This window comes from Sorex araneus, chromosome 6 (assembly GCF_027595985.1).
Source record: "Sorex araneus isolate mSorAra2 chromosome 6, mSorAra2.pri, whole genome shotgun sequence".
NCBI classification, from domain to species: Eukaryota; Metazoa; Chordata; class Mammalia; order Eulipotyphla; family Soricidae; genus Sorex; species Sorex araneus.
This window is the reverse complement of record NC_073307.1, coordinates 13,283,742-13,309,472: the sequence shown is the minus strand read 5'-3', so window position 1 is coordinate 13,309,472 and position 25,731 is coordinate 13,283,742. Positions and strand designations below refer to the sequence as shown.

Below are 25,731 nucleotides of genomic sequence, written 5' to 3'. Positions count from 1 at the left end.
AGAAAAATGCTGATGGTACTAGAGATAGTACTTTTCCTATGATTTGTAAGATGAATTTTGCTATTCATTTTGTATATGGATTATTCCAAGAATAACTTGACATGATTTAAAAATAATTTGACATTCAACCTTATCACTCCATCCATGTGCTGTGAATTTGAACTCTGACATAGGAAACAAATAAATTATGAAGATGTTTGACTGAAGTTACAGAGTGATTTTGACCTTTGGGGACAAAAAAAAAACCAAACAGAAAAGTACTAGATAGTCAGGGAAGTGGTTGCCTTCAACACTTAGCCTCCAGGTGACCTTGAGGCTCTGTTTCTCATCTGTGAGATGTGCCATTGGACTGATCATGTTTTTCTCTAAGTGACATGGACCTTCTTTTTTCTTCTGCATTTTTGCAAGTGGTCACTTTATCAAATTGTTTGAAAGTAGGAAATACTTCGTGAATTTACGAGTAATTTGTGTATGTGGGCCCTGCTAATCCTGTCTTGTATTATCCCACTCTTAAAGTGCGCTCTGCAAGGAAGCATTTATGCTTTTAGAAAAAGTTTTTCTAGAACTCTCTCTGATCCAGGTGCTTTTTCCAAGAAGCCTTTCTCCTTCCCATCTATAACCCGTTTCTGAAGCAAAAATGGATTCTGAGATAAAAACGAACATCTAATAGAGTTGGCATTTTTAAATATAAATAAAATCGCTTATAATTATATACTGTATTTTTCTGATCTCTTTAAATTCAAGATCATTTATGAAATTTAAAGTTTTACCAAATTGATTGTTTTAGCAAAGTTGGTTGTGACTATGTTGGTAGATCAAAATTCTGTCTTGCAGTGGCTGGAATCCATCACCTAAGTTGTCTCTATAGACTGTTAATTAACTGAGAAAAGCAACACCTCTTTCATCACAGCCTTCCTCCCCCTTTCCTCTAGAGTACTTCTGAATTGATTGGCAACATTTACTCAACTTTGTTTTGTCACTCTAGTTGGGTGTGTGAAATGTCTGAGTTTGGTTGCAGTATTTCACCTTGCCAGTAGATGGTGCTTTCTGAATATACCTAATTGCATTATATCCTAATATAGTATTTATCATTACTATCTAGCTATATATTATCTGTATTACTATATATGTGTATATGTTGTCCTTTTTGAAAATTATTTTTATTTGTGACAAGATTGTACATTATTCTTATATCAAATTGAAAAACGTTACACTTTAAAAACCATGCTTTACTTAACATTCAACATTACCTATCACATTTACTTTAACCTGATTGTTTTTTAAACCTCCCTCGGGCATTTTTAAGATAACTTAGCACTGAATTTTTCACTGTAAATAAGACAGTGCAAAAATGTTTTCATATCCAGTAACTGCCCTATTTTATAAATTAGGTGATATTAGTTTATAAAATCAAAGAAACAAATAATAGAGCAGAGTAGAGAACTTTGAAATAAATGTATGTATGTACATATCTATATCCAGTGTATGACAGAGGAAGTAAGAATATACAACTGGGAAAGATCAAGCTCCTTAATAAATGTTGATGGGAAAATTGTACAGCCACATGCAAAACAATGGAACTGGACCACATTTGTATCATACATGGAAATTAACTCTAAATGTCTATAAAAATTAACATAAGGTCTGAATCCATAAAACCCCATTGATAAATTCCTTGATGTCATTCTTGTAATATTTTTTTGGATCTGACTCCAAAGATAGGGTTGGAAAAAAAAAAGCAAAGCAAACCAATAGGATTATACCAAACTATATTTGTGGCCAAGGAAACCACCAACCAAAGAAATAACAGTTGTTTATCTGAGACAAACTATTCATAAGCATTTATCAGTCCAGGAGTTAATATCCAGCATATATAAAGAACACATTCAACTCCATAAACAATTGATTAAAAATATCCAGAGGAGCTGAGTAAATCCCAACCCCCCCACCGCCAAATGTGCAACTGTCCATTCAATACACAAAATTATGCTCAATTTCTCTGTACCTCAGGGAAATAAAAGCCAAAACCACAAGGAGAGAGCAATTGAATTTAAAAAAATGCTTACTAGCAATCAGAGCTAATGAATGAGGCCTCCTCTGTGGCATTTTTTCGGTAGTTACCCTTCTATATGGATTGTTGTGTAAAATTCTATATTATAATAAAATGGGGGAGGGGAAACCTTGTTCTTGCCCCTCGCCTACTTGTGTCCTGTAGATACCATGTTCTTCACAAATTGCAGGTTTGTGGTAACCCGCATTAAGCAGGTCTGGTAGTGTCATTGTTTACGGCAGCATATGCTGACTTCATGTCTGCATCAAAGCAATATTTCCAACATTTTCATGATTCAGTTATGTGGAACTGTTATCCGTTACCTTGGATGTGACAACTATACTAGTTTTGGGGTGTCATGAATTGCTCCCTTATGAAAATAGCGATCTTGATGGTTAATGTTGTGTTCCACTGACATTCCCATCTCTTTGGACCTCCTTGAGAAAGCAGTACTGAAACTAGGCCAGTTGGTCCCCTTCTGTGGCCCTCCCAAGGAAAGGAGGTTTCCTTTTAAAGGCAAAAGCTAGAAGTCAACGAACTTAGTGTCAAAAGCATGTAGAAGGTTCGGGCTGGCTGAGGGCTAGGCTTCTTGAAACAGCCAAGGTTTGAATGCAAAACAAAAACAAAAACGATTTTGAAAAAAACTAAAAAGATATCTCCAGTGATCCTCTGATTGAAAACGTGGACAAAGGACAAGTCACCATGACATTGCCACCAGGCCAAGGCCTAAAGCAGGTCAGGTTCTAAATCCCATTAATCCCAGGAAGGATGAGAGAAGCGAGGAAACTACAGCAGAAAGGCCTGAGCCAGCAGAGGTTGGTTCATGAGGGTTACTGCAGAAGGCGGCATCAGTGGGATGCCAGTTGGCAGAGCAGGCGTTGGTGGAGAAGCTGCAGCAAACTCTCTAGTGAAAGTCCTTGTTGGAGGCTGCAGGCCCTATTCGCAGGCTTTCGGTGTAGACAGAACAGGCTTCTCTTGGGGGAGAAGGTCACCTGGGGGTGTGAATTGTTAAAGAGAAGTCGGTATCTGGCTTCAAAGGCTCAGATGGCCTTAAGTCCAAATTGGTCCTCCCTTGTCATTCCTCAAATCTAAGGATCCATAAAAATTAAGAATTAAGCTAAGTTTACTCTTGTGGGCACTATAAACGGGACAAAAAAGCCTGACTGCTGACAACTCAACTGTTTCTAACATGATTTCGCTGAATGTTTTCAAACTCACTGCTGAGACCTATTTGCTCAGGGAAAAATCTACATAAAAGTGGGCTTGTCATTGTAAAAATAATGTCATGTGTAGATATGTTGATTTTTCAGCAATGCCACCAGAAAATGGTAGGATTATATAAATTATGAGATTATGCCCCCAGCGCCGTGTAATCCCATCAACAGCCAACATCCAGAGATTCTAAAACCAAGCTCCCAAAAGAGAGCAATGCAGAATTTTTTTGCCCCCATGCCAAACTGTCTTAACTGGGGCTCCTCGGAGGGGGAGGGTTGAGTCTCCCTCCCTGCCCCAAGCAGAGCCCCGGTGGCCGAAGACCTCTGGAACCCAGCCACAGCCATACTCAAGGCCACTCTCCACATGCTTGGACAAGCCTCACGTATGAAGGAACCGGCAGAGGAACCCAGGAGTTCGGGAACCGGGGCTGAGATCTGCAAGCCTGCTCAGATCGGGATTGGGTCTCTTCTGCCCAGATCCCCCATTTTCCAGTAGCTAGGCAGTCACACCCAGAAACTGCCCCCAGTGCCGTGTAATCCCATCAACAGCCAACATCCAGAGACTATAAAACCAAGCTTCTGGAAGCAACATCTTATAACCTAGTTCTCCCTCTCAGAGAATCTGGCAAGCTACTGAGAGTTTCCTGCCCGCATGGGAGGGCCTGGCAAACTCTCCGTGGCATATTCATATGCCAAAATCAGTATCATTCCCCTGACCCTGAAAGAGCCTCCAGTGCAGGACTGTTGAGAAGGATGAGTAAAGAGGCCTCTAAGATCTCAGGGCTAGGACGAATGGAGACATTACTGAGATGGCTCGAGAAAATCAAGGATCAATGGGATGATGATGACGACGATGATGATCCTCTCCCCATCACCTACCACAGCAATGACTGATCCATGTCTATTTTTCTCCCCCAGCCTCAACGCTTCCATGCCTCCTTCTTTGAGGCAAATCCAATACATCAAGAACAATATTACCTGATCTTAAGATGATTTTATTTGATGATGAGAATGTTTATAAAAGAAAGATTCTTTGGGAGGAGGCACACCCAACAGTGCGCAGAACTTACTTCTGCAGCTCAAGCAAATCGATGATCAATGGGATGATAGTAATAGATAGTGATAGCGATGAGATTATGCAGTGGAAATGAACGATTTAGTTGAAGATTGTGCTTTTCGTGAACTTGCCTGCTCCCTCAGGATCCAATGGAGGTACACCAAGAAGCTAATTTTGCTTTAATACTGCTCATCGAACACCCATTTGGCCTTTTGATTAGGAGCGATTTTGGCTTTTCGTTCTTATTTTAAAAACACATATTGTCATGCTAGAGAGATAAGACAGCTAGTGGGCCACTTGCCTTCTACTCGGCGAACCCGGGTTCCATCCCTGGCATTGCATAGGGTCCCCCATACACTGCCAGGAGTAATTCCCGAGTGCAGAGTCAGGAGTAACCCCTAAGCATTGCTGTGTGTGGCCTCCAAACATTTTATATGTATATATATGTGTATATATAATGCATACTATATGTATAGTATGCTTTTTATATTTTTAAATAAAATATGTTTTTTATTATATATTAAGACTATGGCTGCCTTGAATAGTAATTTCTCTCATGAGGAATTGTCCTTTTGGGTCTCTGCTTGTGAAAGTAACCCAGGAGACACCTGATGAGGTGTCAGGTCTCGAGGAGAACCAGGCTTTTGATTAGAGGTTTGGCCCTTCTCATCCCACCAGAGTGCTGGGGAGAGCGGGATGTTTGGAGTTGATCAGTTGCCACTGGTTAATCGGTTGTGCCCAAGTAACAAAGCTTCTGTAAACACCAAAAGAAGGAACTTGGTCTCCAATCGGGGAAGGTTGCTTCTTCTACAGCGGGAATAGGGACTCTGCACCCTTTCCAATATCTCACTCTCTACGTTCCTTCCATCTGGCTGCTCCTTCATGATATGCTTTGTAAGAAGCCACTTACTAGGGAGTCAGTAGACATTCCTGCCGTCTGTCAATCACAGGGCAAATTATGCAGACTGGAGTGGGTGTCCCGGGAACCTCATTTTGTGGGTCAGAAGCACAGGTGCAACCCGGGTGCAGAGCCTGCATCTGAGGTGGAGGGCGCTCCTGGGGGACGGAGCCCTTCATCTGTGGAAGTAGGTGTTATCTTGAGGGAGATTCTGTTCAAGTTAGTTGAAGTCTCAGACACCCTGATAATGTCTGAGATTTGCCTGTCGGAGGGGAGGAGCCCGCCTAGGTGGAAGCAGCAGTGAGCTGGAATTAGAAGTGGACCCTGAAGGGGTGGGGTCACTGAACTGCTGTTATTTTGTGCTTAAACCTGGTTGGTTCAGTCGCTCCTCAGTGGTGAGCAAAAAAAGAAAAAAAAAACTCGTGGTTTCTTGAGGTGGACTCAAATCCCGGTCAAGACCCTGGACACCATTGAAAATGCAACAGAGAATAAAGGAAGATGACAAAGGAGTGGGAATATCACCTTAAACTTAGCTGATACTCAAATGGAAGGACTTGAGAGAATTGATTACAATTTTGAAACAAGTTCTCCCGAACACCACTGCACGTGGCAGAGAAGTCTTTCATGAAAGGATGATGCAAGTGATTTGACAGATTCATTGGTTATATTTCAGTTATCACTGTATCACTGTTATCCCATTGCTCATCGATTTACTCTAGTGGGCACCAGTAACGTCTCCATTGTGAGACTTGTTACAGTTTTTGGCATATCGAATACACCACGGGTAGCTTGCCAGGCTCTGCTGTGCGGGGAGATACTCTCGGTAGCTTGCCGGGCTCTCCAGGGGGGCTAAGGAATCGAACCCGGGTTGGCCATGTGCAAGGCAAACTCCCTACCCACTCAGCTATCGCTCCAGCCCATATTCCAGTTAACAATTTTTAATTAATAAACTTTTTAAAAATGGAAATATGTACATTTTAAAAGACGTAATTTTATTGCACCTTTAATAGACTACAGTTTGTTTCAAACATGACTTTTATGTGGACTGGGAAACCCAAAACTTTGGGTGACTTATTGTGAGAATTGCCTTATTGGGGTACTTTGGAACGGTACCCATGATATTTTGGGGTTAATTTCTGTGAATGTCTTCATTTATATTTGACTTGAAGGCTTAGCACTTTTGAGGTGACTCTCTGGTACATAAAAAGTTCTCTGTCTTTAAACATTAAACATATCATTGGCCCTTAAATATAGATATTCTACCAAAGCCACTGATAGTTGATAGTTGAAGAGACATTCTTGTCTTGGACTGAAAGTTTTATGTACTGCACTCTTGAGGAACTCGACTTCTGAACACTTGCTGAGAGCCTGCACTGCTTTCTGGGGACCCATACAACCTCCAGATTCTTTCCACTGCATGTAGGTTGGACTCCAGTGGAATACTGTCTTCTTCCTCTGCTTGGTCTCTCCTCTTCTCCCCTGCTTCTGTTTTTCCAAAACAATACAAAAAAAGTTTTGTTTTTTGTTGGTCACACTTGGTGATGATGAGGGGTTCCTTCTGGCTCAGGAATTCCTGCTGGTGCTGCTCAGGGGACCAGATCATCTGGGATGCCAGGGAGGAAACCTGAGTTGACTGCGTGCAAGGCCAATGCCCTATCTGCTGTCCTATCATTCTGTCCTACACTGCCCTACCCTCCTCACCCCTGCTGCTTTCAGCTGAGCTGGCTCCTCAGGGTCAGATCTGACAGAGGAGAGGGCAGGTGGGAAATCAGAGCCACCCTGCGGTGGGACATAGGATTAAGGCCGAGTCGCAGACCTGGAATCTCTCAGCCTCTTCCCCAGTTGCCCCTCCTGTCCCTTGAGTTCTTCTGGCCACCTAGACCAAGGAAACCTGGAGCCAGGAGCCACTGTTACTCAGTGCTGGTGCAGGTAGGTTCTCTGCCTTGACTTTTCACTCTGAAGTGACTCCGTCTATGTCCATCCACCCCCGCCAGGAATGTTCTTGGTGTTTGGCTTCCCACAGAGGAAATTTGTCTGAATTTAATGCTGTGGGTTTTGCCTAAATGTTACTTCACCAAAACCATTTCTGAAATGTATTGGTGCGCACTAAGGGTAATCAACACTCCCAGTATAGTATTTCATGCAGTTTATTCCTCCTAGAACTTTGTATGTAGTTTCTGATAACACATTTGGTGTAGCTTTCTCTTACAACTCAGTTTGTTTCTTTGATTTAATGTCTGGGAGGCAATAACCAAGGTTAATATTAAGTTGTATTTTATATTAACCAATAGTTTGCCTGAATTATGCCTTCTGTCATTATGATATTTTTGATCTTTTTATTAGGCTCTTCCTATCCTGTGAGATTTTCTGTGAAGGTTAATGCCTTTTATGCTTGTGGTTCTCCTTGTCTTTCACAGTAATTAATGTTCTGTTCTGAATTATCTAGATTTAAATTTAGAAACTGTTGACCTCATAATATTACCTACTTTCTGGTCAAAATTTATGCATAACAGAGTTAATCTATGACAGGTATATATTTTTTGCAAAGAACATAAATTTAGCATGTCCTAAATAGGTCAGCCATTCCATATTTTAAGTGTGCAGTCAAAAAAATGTGCAATCATACTTTCTTGTAGTGTCACAGTTTTTCAGGCTTATAGGACTTTCAATAATAGAGGAAATCCTGAAGGACTGACTTACATAGTTTTATTTTTCAATGTGTCCATTTATACTTTTATGTAAGCTTAAATGTACTGACTTCGTCAGTTTAATTCAGTTTAACCATTTTCAGATTCATGAGATATTTGATTGTCAAGAATGTATGAAGAAATTTATTTCAGCTAACCAGCTAAAACGTCATATGATCACCCACTCAGGTAAAAGAAGTACTTTTCATTTTTTATTAAAACCACTAGAGAAGATTCACTTGTCATTTGTAGAAGCTCTGAAAAAGTCAGTAATTCTAGATGGTAATTGTAGCTTGATTATTAACTAGCCATGTGATTTATTTATTTATTTTTTTGCTTTTTGGGTCACACCTGGCGTTGCACAAGGTACTCCTGGCTCTGCACTCAGGAATTACTCCTGGCAGTGCTCGGGGCACCATATGAGATGCTGGGAATGGAACTCGGGTCGGCCGAGTGCAAGGCAAATGCCATACCCGCTGTGCTATCGCTCCAGCCCCAAACTAGCCATATGCTTCTGAGTTGTCAGTGTATTTTAAAGCAAAGTTGTACAGAGATATAGAATTTGGTTTGCTTTGGATAAAGCATTGAAAATTGGACAAAAGTTTATTGATGATTTTCAGAATCATCATTTAATTTGTTACTTTTTCTTTTTGAGCCTCCTTTTTGTCTTCACCTGATACCAGTTTTTTTTTAACATTGCTGTGAAGATATAATGAGATTTTTTGTATAGTATACTAGTATAGTATCTGATATTTAGGAAGATCTCAAAATTATAGTTTCTACATTGCTCTATGCCTCTATGTTAAAGTAAGTTACTAAAATGCTGCCGACACATTTACCAATACATTTTAAAATAAATGTTTTGAAGTCTTCATTTTATTTTAAGCAAGCTTGAGTTCTACAGATTTAAAACAAAACCAGCTCTGAAAATAAGTTTTGATTTATGAGGTCTCTTTTAGGAGCTTAGGATGTCTATAGCCTGAGAGTATTCAAGTAAGAATGTTTTTTTGAATATTCTGTGTGTTTGGAGACAGAAATAGATATTTTGGCAAATGAAAACAGGAGATCAAAAACTGGTGGCCTTCAGATATGGTTTGTTTGAAACTAACATCTTTCAGTGTAGTTGTCAACATTCCATGAGGATTGTATAAATATGGATCTGCAGAGCAATCTCAATGTGTGCCTTCTGCTGAGAACGGGCGGCCGCCTCTGCATGGAGCCCATGTGCCCGGGAGAGGCGGGTCTGGGCTTCCCTCCGCCTGCACCCTTCCACGCGGAGCTGTGTGCCGACAGAAACCCATGTCTGTCAAGGCGTGTTTTCACCTGGAGGCTTCCATGTATTGTTTTCCATGGATTTAAACCTCTAAATTTATGTTTAATTAATCAATTACATTCTTTGGCTTGGGGACCTCACCCCCTCTATATTCAAAGCCATTCCCAGGTGGATGCTCTGGGTGGGTTCGCTGTCACCGTGCAGTGCAGAATCAGAGACAGGGTTTCCAAGTGCAAAGCGCGTCCTTCTGCCCGCTGAGCTGTCTCTTGGCAGAGCACCGTCTTTATGTGGGAGCTCCACCATACGTTTAGTTTAAAGGCGGGCCTGTGAAGAAGGAAGCTCACGTTTCTTTTAATAAACTCTCCTCTCTGACAGGTGGCTGGGGGAGATTTCTTTTTCAGTTGTTTTGATAGTATCTCAGTTGTTTTATCCCTCAGAAGTAACGCAAGATAAAGCGGTTTCCCTTCTTTCTTTCTCTCTCTTTATTTTTATCTTCATATATATATATGCATATATATGAGATTGTCTCAATTCTTTTTTTTTGGCAGAAAAACGACCCTATAATTGCGAGATTTGTAATAAATCTTTCAAGAGACTTGATCAAGTGGGGGCCCACAAAGTAATCCACAGTGAGGATAAGCCTTACAAATGCAAGCTTTGTGGGAAGGGATTTGCCCACAGGAATGTTTATAAGAATCACAAGAAGGTAAGCGCCTGTTGTGTTTTGCTTGTTCTCTGACTTGCTGATAAGATTCCCAGAGGTTTCTCTCTTCGAGAAGTTGCTGTCTGAGAGAGGACAGGGAGTAAGGCCTTACAGGAGGCTGAGCCCATCAGAATCCAGAGTCTCGGCACCACAGGTGGTCCACTAAGTGTGACTAGGAGTGATCCCAGAGTACACAGTGGGCCCTGAGCACCACTGGGTGAAAGCCGCTGTCTGTCAAGGGCCTACCAAGCAGGGTGGAGCCACGAGGGAATCCATTCTCCATAGAAACTCCCCACAAGCCGCTTGTTCTCTATAGCAGACATTATGAATCTTTTTCTGACCATGGCTTCCTTCGACCTTGTTTTTTCCCCCTCCCCCATCCCACTGGTTGGCCCCTAGTCCTGTGCCACTCCCCCTACACCCCCATTGATATATTTTTTTATATCTTAATCCTCAACTTCACACATATATTTAATAATACTTATTTGACACATAATTGAGCATCTTTTTTTTACCTAATGGGTTTGGGCATGCTCCTTTATGAAGTTTTCCTTCGTTTTTGCCCCAGATAGCTACATTTGGAGTTTTCTTTGACGAAAGCATGTCATTATCTCATCGTATCCCCCTTTGCAAAATTTGAAGTTAAGTCATGGTCCACCCTGTCCAACGTCTCGTGGCCTTCACAGTTGCTCATTTCTTTCTTAGTCCAGTTCTCCAGTGGTTGCACATCTTCACTTTCTCAGCCCTCCAGTAGGGCTTCCTGTTGCTCAGGCTTCCAATGGTCTAATCCTCCAGACCTCCCCCAAAGCATAACCCTAGTGCCTCACTCTGGCTTTCAAATATTTTAAGTAGAATTCTACTGATCTGAACAAGTTTTAATGTGTAGACTTAGATCTCGTTTGAGGGCTTGCTGTGTACCGTGCACTCAATAAACCCTCCTCACTCTGTCACTCGCTTTCTGCTTTCCTGGGACCCTAAAGAACTTCACCTATGCCTTTTTTCAGTACAGCTAACTTCCGCTTCCTTCTTTCTAATTAGGGCTCTATTGATTTTTTTGTTTGTATTTCCTACACTTTTCTCAAGTTTTGTTTCAGAGTCTTATCAGTTTTGAATAGATAATTAAAAGTGTTCAAGTTGAACTCAAAATTTGAACATAAATAAATATATTAAATATATGATATATTAACAGATAAACATATATTAATTATATTAATAATAATATCAATAGAATATAAATAAATATATTCATAAATATCTTCATATTCTCAAAATCTTAGAAATGTGTTTTGACAATGTCTTCATGATGTGATATTTTCTTACTGATTTGGGTTGATATATTTCAGCATGCTGTTATGTAATATGAATAGCTTTTTTAATTGATTTACTTTCCTATGATATTTCATTGGAATTTTAGGCATTTCTATATTCATTGGGACTTGAAGGAAACATCTGATTTCTTTTGGCATCATGAAAATAATGATATCAACTTCAGCTGCATTCTAAGAGATGTACCAAAGGGTAAACAGAGTTGATGGATAGTGTCCCAAATCATGCCTGCCTGATTTCTTGCTGCCCGCCCTTCTGTTTAACTCAGGCATTGTCTGTCCAGGGACAGGAGCACATTCATTACTGCGGCTTTGGAATTACATGACTATAAAAAATTATCTGCCTAGTTTCCTGCCCAGACTCTGGAACCCTCTTGCTTCTTTCCTTGGTGAAACTGATCTACCCACATTTATGAGTTTCTCGCAGCTTGGCTTGCGTTATATGCCATATGGGAATTTGGCACTGGATTTTTGCACCATCTCTCATACTCTCAGCCATAAATCATACAAAAGTAATAATGATGTCTTAGGAAGGCTAGAAGCAACGAGGCCTGTAACTTCCAAAGTGGAAAGCGCATTCAAGACAAATGTGCTTCTCACTGTGTTATGATCCTAGCATGTGTTTGGTGTGGTTCTATGAAAACGCTGAAATATTCTCCAAGACTGTGAAAAAGCAAAAACCACTCTCCTCACCCCCTATCATTATTCCTTAATGGCTGGTTAGGAAACTGAATCCAAAAATATGAATATACAGGGAAAAATAACAACATTGAATCAGATTGTTTTCATCACATAGCATGAGCAAAATTGGTCTTCAATAAATTTTATTTTGTGGCCTATGCACTGCTATGCTACTTTTTCAATTTATTTTGGGCTTAATTTCTCTAATTTGTGCTTTAACATATAGATTGGCTTTCAAAAGAAATACTTTTTCATCACGATGTTAAGCGAAAACTTGGGAGGTTTTTATTTCTAAAACCATATGCTGGTCTCATCATCCTGCTCGTTATAGAGGCTCAACAGACCAAATAAGTGTTTCTGATTTCTCATCGTTTGTAAAATGATCATTTGACGTGATTTGCAGTAGACTTTTTAGAATCTAGCGAGTATAAAAATATTTTTCTGGTTCCACATGTACTTTGACTCTTTAAATCTTGAGTGGAAAAAAGTTTCAGAATCACAGGAGACAAATTAATCAAGGAGCCCACATCTTCCGTTTTGTCTCTCACAAATTTGCTCAGAGCAGAATCTGGGTAAGGTACACATACCTCCTAGTGCAGGCAGGCTTTCTCTCTGCGCTGAATCATCGTGTCTCCAGGAGCTGGCTATTTGCTTGATGACTGAAGTGTGTACAGAGGGGTTTTGTGCAGATGAAGTCATAACCTCCCAGAGGGCAGGGGTATGGCTGTTCAAATAAAGTATCTTTTAACCTGACCCTTTCTAGAACCTTCCAGAAAAGAACTTCAGAGACTTGTGAGAAACTTTCCTCCCAGTTTCTTCAGGAATAATGACTTCTTTTGGGGGATTCCTGGGGTAATCGTCTCATCCAGGGTTCTCCAAACTCTGGATTGTGATCTCTTTCTGCATCTTTAAATTCATGTAACTGGTCCAGCACAGCCTTTGAAATATCTGAGTAGAACAGCTCAGTCTAAGTGTCATCTCATGAAACAGTGCATACCACACACGTGTGCTGCTTCTCTGTTGGGGTTTGATAAAAACGCTCTCTCTGGTCTTGGTCCCACAGTCTGAAAGACTCTACAAATCAAACTTTGCCCGAGTGAAATGCCACTAGACCATAAAGGAAAGGACCATTGTCTCCCTAAATAGATGATGATTTAGATTCTAAATCCATAATACAGGAGAGAAGTTTTACGTAATAGGGAAAAAGAGTTCTTGAAAAATCTCCTGTGGCAGAGTCTCTCTTGAAGACCAAGAGTAAGTTACTCAGAGTTCCTCACGTGCAGGAGAGAGAGAGAGGAAGTAGTGGGGTCTTTTATGTCATGTGTTCACTTCCCTTTGTGTGCCAGGTTACAGCACATTTGCTTCGAGGACAAACTCATACTTAGTGGGGTGCATAGAAATTAAACCTGACTGAGGTGTACTTGTAAGCCCAGAGGCACTGCTCAGAAGCCTTCATGTTCCCCTCTCAGCTGTAAGCTTGACGATGCCACTGTCCTTTAGCTCATAGTACCCGGGCCATGCACTTTGATACAGCAATTTCATTGTGCTTTGAGTACAGCAGATATTTCTTGAGTAAGTGAAATCCAAGAAAAGATTTATGCAATCCCTCCCTCTCCCAGTAAGATTTAATTCGCTTAGTTAAGTAGCGGTTGCAATGTGAAGATATATTTTAAATATATTTCTGAACTCGATTGCGACACACACAGCATTGCCTTTTTTTCTGGACTCGTTCTTGATTTAATGAGCCTATCAGCGATCTAGGGATCATTGCATATTTCTTTCTACGCTAATTTAGTTTACTAGCCGGAGTTATCGAAGTCCTCTTTAAATGTTTAATTAGAGCATGTTGTCTTGTTCTGATTTTCTGAACCCTTTCTTGGCTCTGGGATAAATATTTGACTTATGACTCGCTGCCAAATCCTGATCCCCTTTTTTTTTTTTTTTAATTTATTTATTTTTAATTAGAGAATCACCGTGAGGGTACAGTTACAGATTTATACACTTTTGTGCTTATATTTCCCTCATACAAAGTTCGGGAACCCATCCCTTCACCAGCGCCCATTCTCCACCACCCGTAAACCCAGTGTCCCTCCCACCCTCCCCAATCCCATCTCCCCCCCACCCCACCCTGCCACTGTGGCAAGGCATTCCCTTCTGTTTTCTCTCTCTAATTAGCTGTTGTGGTTTGCAATAAAGGTGTTGAGTGGCCGCTGTGCTCAGTCTCTAGCCCTCATTCAGCCCGCAACTCCCTTCCCCCACATGGCCTTCGACTACAATGTAGTTGGTGATCGCTTCTCTGAGTTGACCTTTCCCCAGAACGTGAGGCCAGCCTCGAAGCCATGGAGTCAACCTCCTGGTACTTATTTCTACAGTTCTTGGGTGTTAGTCTCCCACTCTGTTATTCTATATACCATAGATGAGTGCAATCTTTCTATGTCTGTCTCTCTCTTTCTGACTCATTTCACTCAGCATGAAACTTTTCATGCCCATCCACTTAACTACAAAATTCTTGACCTCCTTTTTTCTAACAGCTGCATAGTATTCCATTGTATAGATGTACCAAAGTTTCCTCAACCAGTCATCCGTTCTGGGGCATTCGGGTTTTTTCCAGATTCTGGCTATTGTAAACAGTGCTGCGATGAACATACATGTGCAGATGTTGTTTCGATTGTACTTTTTTGCCTCTCTGGGATATATTCCCAGCAGTGGTATTGCTGGGTCAAATGGGAATTCAATATCTAATTTTTTGAGAGTCGTCCAAATTGTTTTCCAGAAGGGCTGAACCAGTCGGCATTCCCACCAGCAGTGAAGAAGGGTCCCTTTCTCCCCACATCCTCTCCAACAGCGGTTGCTTTTGTTCTTTTGGATGTGTGCTAGTCTCTGTGGTGTGAGGTGGTATCTCATGGTTGTTTTGATCTGCATCTCTCTGATGATTAGTGATGTAGAGCACTTTTTCATGTGCCTTTTGGCCATTCGTATTTCTTCCTTGGTAAAGTTTCTGTTCATTTCTTTGCCCCATTTTTTGATGGGGTTGGATGTTTTCTTCTTGTAGAGCTCAACCAGTGCTTTATATACCATTGATATCAACCCCTTATCTGATGGGTATTGTGTAAATATCCTTTCCCATTCTGTGGATAGTCTTTGTATTCTGGTCACTGTATCTCTTGCGGTGCAGAAGCTTTTTAGTTTAATGTAGTCCCATTTGTTGATCTCTGTTTTTACTAGATTGCTTAGTTCCGTGTCACCTTTGAAGATACCTTTATCTTCAATATCGTGGAGGGTTTCGCCGACCTTGTCTTCAATGTACCTTATGGTTTGTGGTCTAATGTTGAGGTCTTTAATCCATTTTGATCTGACTTTTGTGCATGGTGTCAGGTCAAGGTCTAAACCCATTTTTTTGCATGTGGTTGTCCAGTTGTGCCAGCACCATTTGTTAAAGAGGCTTTCCTTGCTCCACTTCACATCTCTTGCTCCCTTACCTGATCCCCTTTTATTCCCTGACTTTAACAGAGGATCTTCCCTCCCTGTTTTTTTGCCCTCAATCCTGCTGGAACGGCCGCGCCCTCAGCCCTCTAACCATTTTTTCTTCCCTTGCTCTCTCCCTGAGAGCCCCAGGCTAGCACTTGCATGCCAAATGTGCCCTGGGCACAGTTCAGCCCTGTGCTCTCTGCTTTTTTTGTTTGTTTGTTTTTTGCTTTTTGGGTCACACCCAGTGATGCACCAGGGTTACTCCTGACTCTACACTCAGGAATTACTCCTGGTGGTGCTGGGGGAACATATGGGATGCTGGGAATCGAACCGGGTCAGTTGTGTGCAAGGCAAACGCCCTACTCGCTGTGCAATCACTCCAGCCCTGCATTTTCAAGTGAAATGCTGCACCCACACAGGGCACCACCTTTCCCCTGGGAATCGCCCCATGCCATCATGCTGTTTTTGTGCAAGAAGTTCTTTTGGGGGGAGTTTGGAGAATAGCACAATGTTTCAGCTTGACTTGGGCGAAGTAAAGATGTTTCGTGGCAGTGGTTTTATTACACTGATATCACTCAGGAGCTGAAATCAGCCTTAACATGATTTGGAGAGTTCTTGGTGGGTTCCTATAAAGCCACTCTTTGTGTGTGTGTGTGTGTGTGTGTGTGTGTGTGTGTGTGTGTGTGTGTGTGTGTGTGTGTGTGTGTGTGTGTGTGTGAAGTATGGCTAGTTTGAGCAATGTTGCAGTTTATATTCTTTTACCCACATTTTTTTAGTGGTGTTCAGAGAATGCATGTTAGTAAGTCTCAGGTATAAAAGTTATGGGTCAAACAGTATTTAGCTTCGATTACTCCTGTGTCAAGCCTTGTGAAAAAGCCCAGTTTTCACTTCGTAGTGTTAAATGTCCTTTATCTGCACTACCACCAACATTTGATCTTGTGAGTTTTCCCTTTTTTTTTTAAAGTATAAGAGATTTTATTTGGAGGTTTTTGAAGGGGAGAAGAGAAAGTGGAAGAGAGTAGGGTAAGGTGCTCAAGAGAGAATCGTGAGTTTTCTCTTCTTTGATCTGAGAATTAAAATGTAACATTTTGTTGCATGTTAACAAAGGCCGACGAAATTTGGTTATTTTCTAAGTATATTCCTTCTGAGATATGCTTGTCAGTTAGACTTTACTATTTTATTTTCCCTATTGATCAACTTTCATCTTTTGAATAATAATTGTATAGTTTTGTGTTTTCAAGTATGACAAGAACAAATGAGTTTTATGACTTGAGTACTTAGAGTTTTTAATTTTTGTTTTAGTTGGAAAACTTTCTTATTTCAGTATTATCAATTATTCATTAATGCCTTTGAAAGTTATACTGACTTATTTCTAGTTTGGATTTCTAGTTTGGATTGAACAAGAATTTATTTTTTGAAATGGCATAAAATATTCATACCCACTACTATTATACTGTTTGAAACCTCTCATAATCTTTTTGTTTGTCGTTTGTTTGGGGGCCATACCTGAATGTGCACAGGGCTTACTCTTGGTTCTTCACTCAGGGATCACTCTGGGGTGGAGGCGGGGATGGGGGAGGAGGGGGAGGGAACTCAGGGTCGGGGACTATATGGCTTCGTGCAAGGCAAACATCCTATCTGCTATATTATTGCTCTAGCTCCAATTTTTATACTTACTTTTGTTCATGAATCTCCATAACCTCCCTCTATCCTTCCTGTATCTCTTTCATCTCATCAATTCCATCTCTCTATATCACCTGTTTATCCCTCTTATATGTCTACCTATCTATCCATCTGTTTTGTCTGACTAAATACTTGGAATAATGTTATTTTATCATCTGTTAACTTCTAGGAATTTATGCTGCAAGCAAATATTTAATTGAGAAATGGGAATTATGCAAGAGAAATACACTTGTTCTGTAAGCGCTAGGTTAGCTATAATAAGTGGGAAGTCTGTTGTAGAAACAGAACTTTTAAGTTACTGGTCCAAGCTACTGGAAGAGTGTTGGATCAAATGGTGACTGAATCATCCCTGGTTACAAATCAGATACTGTTTCCCTGCAATATGGTAGAGGGGAAGAAGGTCTCTGAGTGGGACCCTAAATGACTACTTTATAAGGATGACTTAAGAAAAATCATGACTTTCCCTCTTTTTTCCTGATTAGAGAATTCTTTTTTGCTTGTTTGCTTTGGGGCCACACCTAACAGTGTCCAGGGCTTACTCCTGGCTCTATACTCTGTGACCATTGCTGGAGGGCTCAGGGGACCAGTTGGGGTGCTGGGAATTGAATGCAGTTGGCCGCGTTCAAGGTTAGTGCCCTGCGTTCTGTAGTGTGCCCTTCTTCTCCTAACTAGGGAATTCTCAAGGCTCTTTTGACTGGCTCTGGGATTGAGCACTGTACTTGGAGGTTGGGCTGGGCTATGCAAGGCTGTGGAACATTGAGACCAGAATAGCACCAAAATGTTCCAGTCTTTTCTGTGAGGCATGGGCTACTTTTCCTTATAGAGAGCTTAAGCTGATTTCTTTATCTCCCTGGTTTCCATTCATTTTTTGTGTGGAGGAGAACTTTTAAGGAAGTCAGTTATAAAGCCAACAATAAAAATTTATTCCTCAACCCTGTGAACAGCCAGATGACATACACTTTATGTGGTTTTTGGTTTGTTACGTCCTCCATTGGGACAGTAATAAACTCTGGTAGACCTGAGACTTCAATAATAAAACTTTTTTAAAAAGTATAGTACTAATACATCTATTGCTACAATATTTTTTCCAAGTTTATTTTCTCTATGTAGTTATTTCCTCTGAATTTTATGACAGTTTTCTTGTTTTACACTTTACCCAAAGAAGAAATACAGTTTCTAGTAAATACTGTGTACTTTTTTGTGTTGCAGTATATATTATTGATATTCAAAGTGCCATTTTAAATTAAAAGGTTCTGTTGAAAATCTTATTCTGTTTCCATAATATGAATACTCAGTTTATGAGGCTAGAGATATGTTAATTTGGTAATTACTATATATGCATAATGCCAAAAATCTTCAGAAGTATTTTGGAGACTTTTTTTAGGTGTTATGAATATTGTAACAAATTTTCTTATGCTTGCTCTCCATCTGCAACAGTAATCAAACTTGATTCCTAAGAAGGACTCTGGCATATAAAGTTACATTTCATAATACTATTTCATAGAGTAATCCATCACCACGACTTGGCATTTACATGAGTTTCTATAATTCATGGATAATGAAATTATTAAGTCAGTAAAAAGTTTGGCACCCCTTAGAGATGAAGAATGAAGGCTATGATATATTTTTAAAAGCTTCATTTGGTGCTGGAGAGGTAGTACAGTAGTTAGAGCACTTGTCTTGTGTGTGGCTGACCCCTGTTCAGTCCCCTGCACTACATATGGTGCCCCCATCAACCAGGAGCAATCCTTGAGTGAAGAGCCAGGTGTGGCCCTAAAACAAAGCAAATCAGAACCCCCCTCCAAAGCCTCATCCTTGATTTTTTTCTCTGAAATGCACCTCTGTGTTCTGTAGACTATCTTCCAAGACCCTGTTCTTCGTGAGTAGTGTTGTGTGTAGCATGAATAACATCTACTTTTTCCACTCAAAAATATATTATGGAGGACTTCCCACATCATAGGAAATAAAAACATAAAACCCAACTAGTCCATGAGGCTTGTATCTGTTGAAATTATTTAAGAGCCTTCCTTTAGAAATAGTGTGTTTTGCAAGAGAAGGAGGTGTCTGCCATAGAGGCAGGCTGGGATGGGAGATGGTTTGGGGACGGTGGGAGGGACACTGGGGACACTGGTGCTGGGCAATTGCACTGGTGGAGGGATGGGCATTGGAACATTGTATGACTGAAACCCAATCATGATATGGCTTTGTAATGCTCTATCTCATGATAATCCAATGAAATAGAAAATTGATATTAAAAAAAGATAAGAAATAGCGTAGTTTGCACAGAAATTGACCAACACATTCCTCAACGGGGTTAGTCAACAGATAGATGCTTTTGTTATTTGGAAACAGGGAGCCATGGAGCTCATTCCAAATGCAACCTCTGCCCCTTCAGCCACGTGGTTCCTCAGTTCCTCTTCTCTCTGGTGCTGATGGAGGAATACACCCCAGCCGTCCTCAGGGCAGTCCTGAAGCTGCTTCCTTCTTGCTGTTTTCTGTGCTTCAGATCCAAGTACCCCAGCAGGGCCTGTTTACGCTCCTCCTCTATCCGGATGCCTAATACTTGGTGTCTGTGACTGCCAGGCTGGTAAATGGCCTTACTCATCTTTTCCTTGACTGATTCCCGTTGCTTCTCGGGTACCTACCTGCTTCCTGTTCTCAGCTCAGCTTCCTGAGCATCCTGGTAAGTGTCAGGTGAATCACACCAGTCATCAACTTAGAGATTTTACATTTCATGGTGAAACACAGAATTCCTGGAAGAGCCAGCCGGACCCTAGGGATTCACTTCTTCCCATACGTATCGCATTTTTCTCACCTGGTCTCTCACTGTTCTGCTTTGCTGCCCGGCTGCAATCACACTGGCTCCAGTGGTGATTCCTACCAAGATCACCCCCAGAAATACCCATCTCGGTTCCCTTCCTCTTGAAGGTCTTCTGTCAGATGCCACCTTCTCACCATGATTTCCTTCACCACAGGCTTAAAATTGCTGCCTGTTGTCTGAAACACTTGGCTGTCTTCTTTCCTTCTAAATTTTTCTTCATAGCATAGATAACGTATGTTGTCATTTACTTGTCCTTGGTTGTTAGTATAAGAGAATAAGGGAATTGTTGGGGGTTATTTTTGGTGGGTGGGGTGGGGGATTACACTTAGTAGTACTCAGGATGTACTCCTGACTCTGTGCTCAGGGATCTCTCTTGGTAGGGCTCCGGGGAACAGATGGGGTGTCAGTGCTAGAATCAGACCTGGATGCATGTGGAAGGCAAGCATCCTATCTGCTGTACTCTCTCCAGGCCCCATATCATTTATTTATTTTCTTTTATTTTGTTTTTGGGCCACACCAGCCAGTGCTCAGGATTACTCCTGGCCCTGTGCTCAGGCCTCAGGGGTCCATATGTGATACCTGGGATTGAACCTGCATTGACCAATGTGCAAGGCTAACTCTTGCCCTCTGTATTATCTCTCCTGACCCACCCATTGTTTTTCTTTTAATTACTATACTCAGAGCATGTAAAATACGACTGGCTCAGAGCGTTATAAAGTACAAAGCATAGACTGGCTGGAAATGAAGCCTTTTTACCAGTGCTGTTTGGAGGAGTATCCTTAGAACATTATCTTTGAAGTCCTTACATTCCATTATTAATGTGACAAGTATATTAATAATTAGCTGTGTTAAACTTCAGTTTTATGTTGCAAGTGTTTTTGTCTCAAATATTTTTTGCTTTGTGGTTTTTAATTTATTTCTTTCATCCAAATATCTGGGCCTCTATTGAGAAGTCAGTTTTAAATTTACTATTCTGATATAATAAAGACTTTATCCTTCAGTCTGGAAATACACTTGGATTGAATGGAATTTACCTTATTATAAGGGTTGATAAATAGGCTCATTTTCACCCAAATATTGGTATCGTTTCTCTGATACCATTAAGATGCATTCAACTATTCTACCATATTTGAAGTGTTTACTTTTTTGGTGCTAAGTGTATGTTTCATGGAATGAATGATACCCACCCTTTTTACTATTTTCCTGGTCTATTGAGTTCCTGCTGTTCCTGTATATTTGAAGCACACTTATATATCTATAGTTTGCATTTAAAAAATATTTTCCCTATATCTGTCCTAAGCGTTTGTACCATATATACTTATTCGGGATCACTGTTCTCTTAGAATAGGGTTTTATCCACAGATTTGTACCAAGTGGGCTAATACTGATATGTAAAGGGAAACAGATGAAGCGGATCACTGTCTTTTGTTATCATCAATTTTCAGTTTTAGGCTGGTCTGCTGCCTTTCTGTTTTCTTGTTTATTGATGTATCTTTTCTATCTTATGTTTGATGTTTGCTGCATCTATGCTGTTTGCTATATTTGGCTAGTTTCTGAAACACTTCAAGGCTTGTTTTTCTCATTTATAAGAGACAATGACAATATTTTTTCATCATCAAATAATGGTATATATTCACTGAGTCGCTTAATTTCTGTTAGAATTAACCTAGAACTAAAAATGATCTGGAGTCATCCAGTGAAGTTGAGGATAAGGGTAGAAAGAATCTTCTTTTTGACAGATTTCTTGGTACAAAACCTGTCCATGAAGGGAACTTAGTCTTGAGAGAAATTGTGCATCGTTTCACTCTGCAATTTGGGCCCCTAGGGACCCCAGTGTATGTCCAGATTGTTGGGCTGGGATGGGGGACCCGCTTCCTTCACGAGACCTGATGACTCTGACTCACAGCACTGGGGCCATCTGCTCTGGGAACACTGAGTGTGTCTGTGTGGGATGTCCATCAGGAGATGGCCACTGCCCCTTTCTTCCTTGCAAGTCAGGAATGCTGCTCCTTGCCCATGGCAGCTGCTGCGTCCAGACCCACCTGATGCCTGTCTTTCATTGCAGACCCACTCTGAGGAGAGGCCCTTCCAGTGCGAGGAGTGTCAGGCGCTGTTCCGGACCCCGTTTTCTCTGCAGAGACACCTGCTCATACACAACAGTGAGTCACCACACAGATGAAGGACAGAGGACTTCCCTCACCTTGGAGCTGTGGGTCATTTGAGAATAGAGGCTTCAGGGAAGTGACCTGGAAGCAGTTATCTAATCCACTATTTTTTGGGGGGGGTGTTTGGGCCTGGGGGTTTGGGCCACATCCAGCTCGACTTAGGCCTTACTCTTAGCTCTGTGCTCAGGAATTGAACCAAGGTCGGCAGCATTTGAGGCAAGTGCTTCCCCACTGACTGGCTCTCTGGCCCTATAGCCCACTTCCAAAAGTGAAAGGAGCAGGAGAGATAGTACAGCAGGCCGGGTACTTGCCTTGCACATGATCAGCCTGGGCTCAATCTCTGGCATCCCATCTAGTCCCCTGAGACCTCCAGGAGTGATCTGTGATCACAGAGCCAGGAGTTAATCTAAAGCATAGTCAAGTGTGACCCCCAAACAAAACAAACACACAGAAAACCCCAACCAAAAATGAAAAGGACTCCTCATGCTACCTTCTACCTTCTCTTCCTGTAGCTTTGCTTTATTTTCATTTTTCACAGCGAGAGAAATCAGTTGAGAGCCATTTTATTTTCTATCCTCGCATCCCGTTTACAATTTCTATCATTGCATCCTATTTACATTTGTATCTAAGGACATTTCTTTTTTTTTAAATTTTTTATTGAATCACCATGTGGAAAGTTACAAAGCTTTCAGGCTTAAGTCTCAGTTACACAATGCTCAAACACCCATCCCTTCACCAGTGCACATATTCCACCACCAAGAACTACAGTAAACCTTCCCCCCACCCCCCACCTCCCCAGCCCCCTACCCCACCTGTGTAGCTGATAAATTTCACTTTACTTTCTCTTTCCTTTGATTACATTCAATATTTCAACAAAAAACTCACTATTACTATTCTACCCCCCCACCCCAAAGTCAGACCTGCTGGAAAGGAAGCATTTCTTACGCTTGCTCAGGAAAGCATCTTGGAGGTTAGTGATGAAACAGGCCTTGGTCCCTTCAAATGTAAAGGTTCGAGATCCATGTCTGGCTTTCTTGGAAAGGCAGAACATGGACTCTGGAGATGTGTGTTGTGGGTGGAACATATGACTGGTGTGTTCAGTGCTAGTGTGGCCCTAAAGCAGCTCCTCCGTGCCACAGAGTGCTTAACCCCGTAAAAGCATGTAGAGTGTGCCATGATTCTACCATCCCTCAGAGCTCTTGCGTATTTGTCCCTTTTGCTCCCCCATTCCGGGTGAGGGTCTTTATTTAATTTTTCCTTCGAATGAGATTCCTCACAGGAAGTGAGACCGGCAGTCCTGTCCTGCGCTGTGTCTCGGGTAATAGTTTTTAAGTTTCCTGCTGCAGGGCAGTGCACCAGGACAAGATGTCACAGCTGAGATTTACTGCACGTCTCTATTGAACTTGAAAGGAAACGGCCCCAAAGAGATGACAGTTGCTGCTTTAATGAGTTGTTTAATCAGTGCAACCTCCCCTACACACCATGTTCCTACTGCTCCTGAAATTTTTAATATTTCTGAGGCAAACAAAACAATTAGTCATTCTGACAACTGATGGTAGAGATAGTATCTGGAAAGAAATTTTCTCAGGCCAACTAGAAGCATCTAAAATACATGTTAATAAAGACTCCAGAGTTCTTGTGAGTTCTGAGGGGGAGTGGTTGTGACTAAAGGTGCCTCTTCCATATGAAGGTCCATTTGGACACCTTGCCAGTCTGCATGCTGGCTTGACTTGCTATTTTCCTTCCAGAGAAAAACTTTCCATTTAAGAACTACAACTGGTCCTGTAGCAAGGAATTTCCATCCCACTTCGCTATTTTTTGATTATGGAAAAGTCACCATTAGGAGATGAATAAATTTTAGATGGGATATTTAGACCCATGAATGCCATCCACTCTAAGACTTGTGTAATCACCTGGCCTGATGCTTAGGAACTATTTCTTTGGAAGGATGAAATTCTGTTTTACATAATAGCAAGGAGTTTTGAGTGTCAGGAATCTACTTCTGATTTCATCTCATTGGTTCTCTTCTGCCTGAGATTCTGTCCTTGATGCAGTGATGATCAGCCTCATAACCAGTGACTTTCTGTTAGGAAACACCAACATTTCCAATCTAACTATGACAAATTTTATCCCTATTTTGAGCCAAAATGCTGGTGTATATTTTTATAGTTCTCAATGCCTCTTTTGAGTTAGAAGGGATCAATTTTCCGTACTAACAAATGGGATCTAGTGTTTTTTTTAGCCTCACTATTGCATCCGTTTCTGGTTTTATCACCTTTGAGTACTCTAGCTTGCTGGTACTCAACAACCATATGTGGTGCCTGAGATTGAACCCAGGCCAGCTGCGTGCAAGGCAAGCACCTTACCCCCTGTACTCTCTTTCCAGCCCCTTAATGAGGTTTTGCTACTGATACTGTTTGATTCACTTGGAAGTATAATGAGAGTCCTTTTCTGGCAATAATCATTAAGATTTTTTTTAAGTTTTTCTCAGTCTGAATCGATTTAGTATTAACTAACATATACAGTCCTTTGGCAATTGACAATTGTTTTTGCTGATTATACATTTTAAACAAATAAAACTTTCAGATCTACTTTCCATTCTAAAATTTGAAATGAGGAAGTAATATAATTTTTACATTTTTGTTTGAGACTTGTTGTTACTGTTTTTGGCATATCGAAAAATGCCACGGGTAGCTTGCCAGGCTCTGCGGTGTGGGCGAGATACTCTAGGTAGCTTGCTGGGCTCTCTGAGATGGGCAGAGGAATTGAACCCGGGTCAGCCTCATGCAGGGCAAATGCCTTACCACTGTGCTGTAGCTCCAGCCAACAAGTCTCATGATAGAGGTGTTACTGGTGCCCGCTTGAGCGAATCTGTGAGCAATGGGATGACAGTGACAGTGACAGTGACATTTTTGTTTGTTCGTTTTTTTGGGGCCATATCCAGCTCTTCTCAGGGCTGACTCCTAGCTCTGTGGCCAGGGATTGCTCCTGGCGGCTGACCAAATGGCATGGTGGAGCTTGAGTCAGGTCAGCTGCATGCAAGCCAAATGCCTTACCTGCTGTACTATTGCTCCAGCCCCAAGGTTTTTTAATTTCTAAAGGTGAGCTAGTTTAAATGGACACAGGTTAGAAGTGTTTGGCTGAAATGAAGTAATTTCTTGTTTTGGAAAGTTTAGATATTTTTTGCCGTCTCATGCGTATAAGATGTGAATCTCTGGTAATATAATTTAATTAGTCCTTGAGAAGGGAAATCTGTTGAAATTCTAGTTGGATTTATTCATATAGTACTGGGCTATTTCCGAGGAAGCGGACGGCATCCAATAATCTACATGCATTGCCAGAAGTGTCTTTAATATGAAGTGCTAAAAGTGAGACTAATGTATTCCCAAGAACAACAGAGAGGGTACACCTATGAGCCTTTAAAGACACCTTAGAATCTTTGTAAAGGATTTCTGGGATTTTTGTCCTCACAAGCCAGACTGTGTCTGAGAAGGAAGTGAAGCCACACTGAGGCTTTTTGAGGACTGAAAGGGACATTTTCTTTCTTTCTTTCCATCCATCTGCTCCTATGGGAAGTAACCCTCATACTGTGTCTCAAAATATTAACTCATTTATTGCCTACATTTTCCAGTTAAAGAAACTGAAAATATTAAAAAGGTGGAAGGTTTTTCTCTGTTCACATAATTAGCAAATGCAGAGCCTTTTA

At 41.1% G+C, this 25,731-nt stretch overlaps 1 protein-coding gene across 1 annotated transcript in view; it reads left to right on the top strand.

Annotated features, from left to right (window-relative positions):
* Nucleotides 1-25,731, top strand: part of PRDM5 (PR/SET domain 5) — a 173,195-nt gene that overhangs the window by 81,543 nt on the left and 65,921 nt on the right. Inside the window, exons 9-11 of the mRNA XM_055142408.1 lie at nucleotides 8,011-8,095; nucleotides 9,728-9,885; nucleotides 21,926-22,019. Coding sequence (XP_054998383.1) covers nucleotides 8,011-8,095; nucleotides 9,728-9,885; nucleotides 21,926-22,019 — 337 coding nt within the window. The remainder of the gene's footprint in view (nucleotides 1-8,010; nucleotides 8,096-9,727; nucleotides 9,886-21,925; nucleotides 22,020-25,731) is intronic.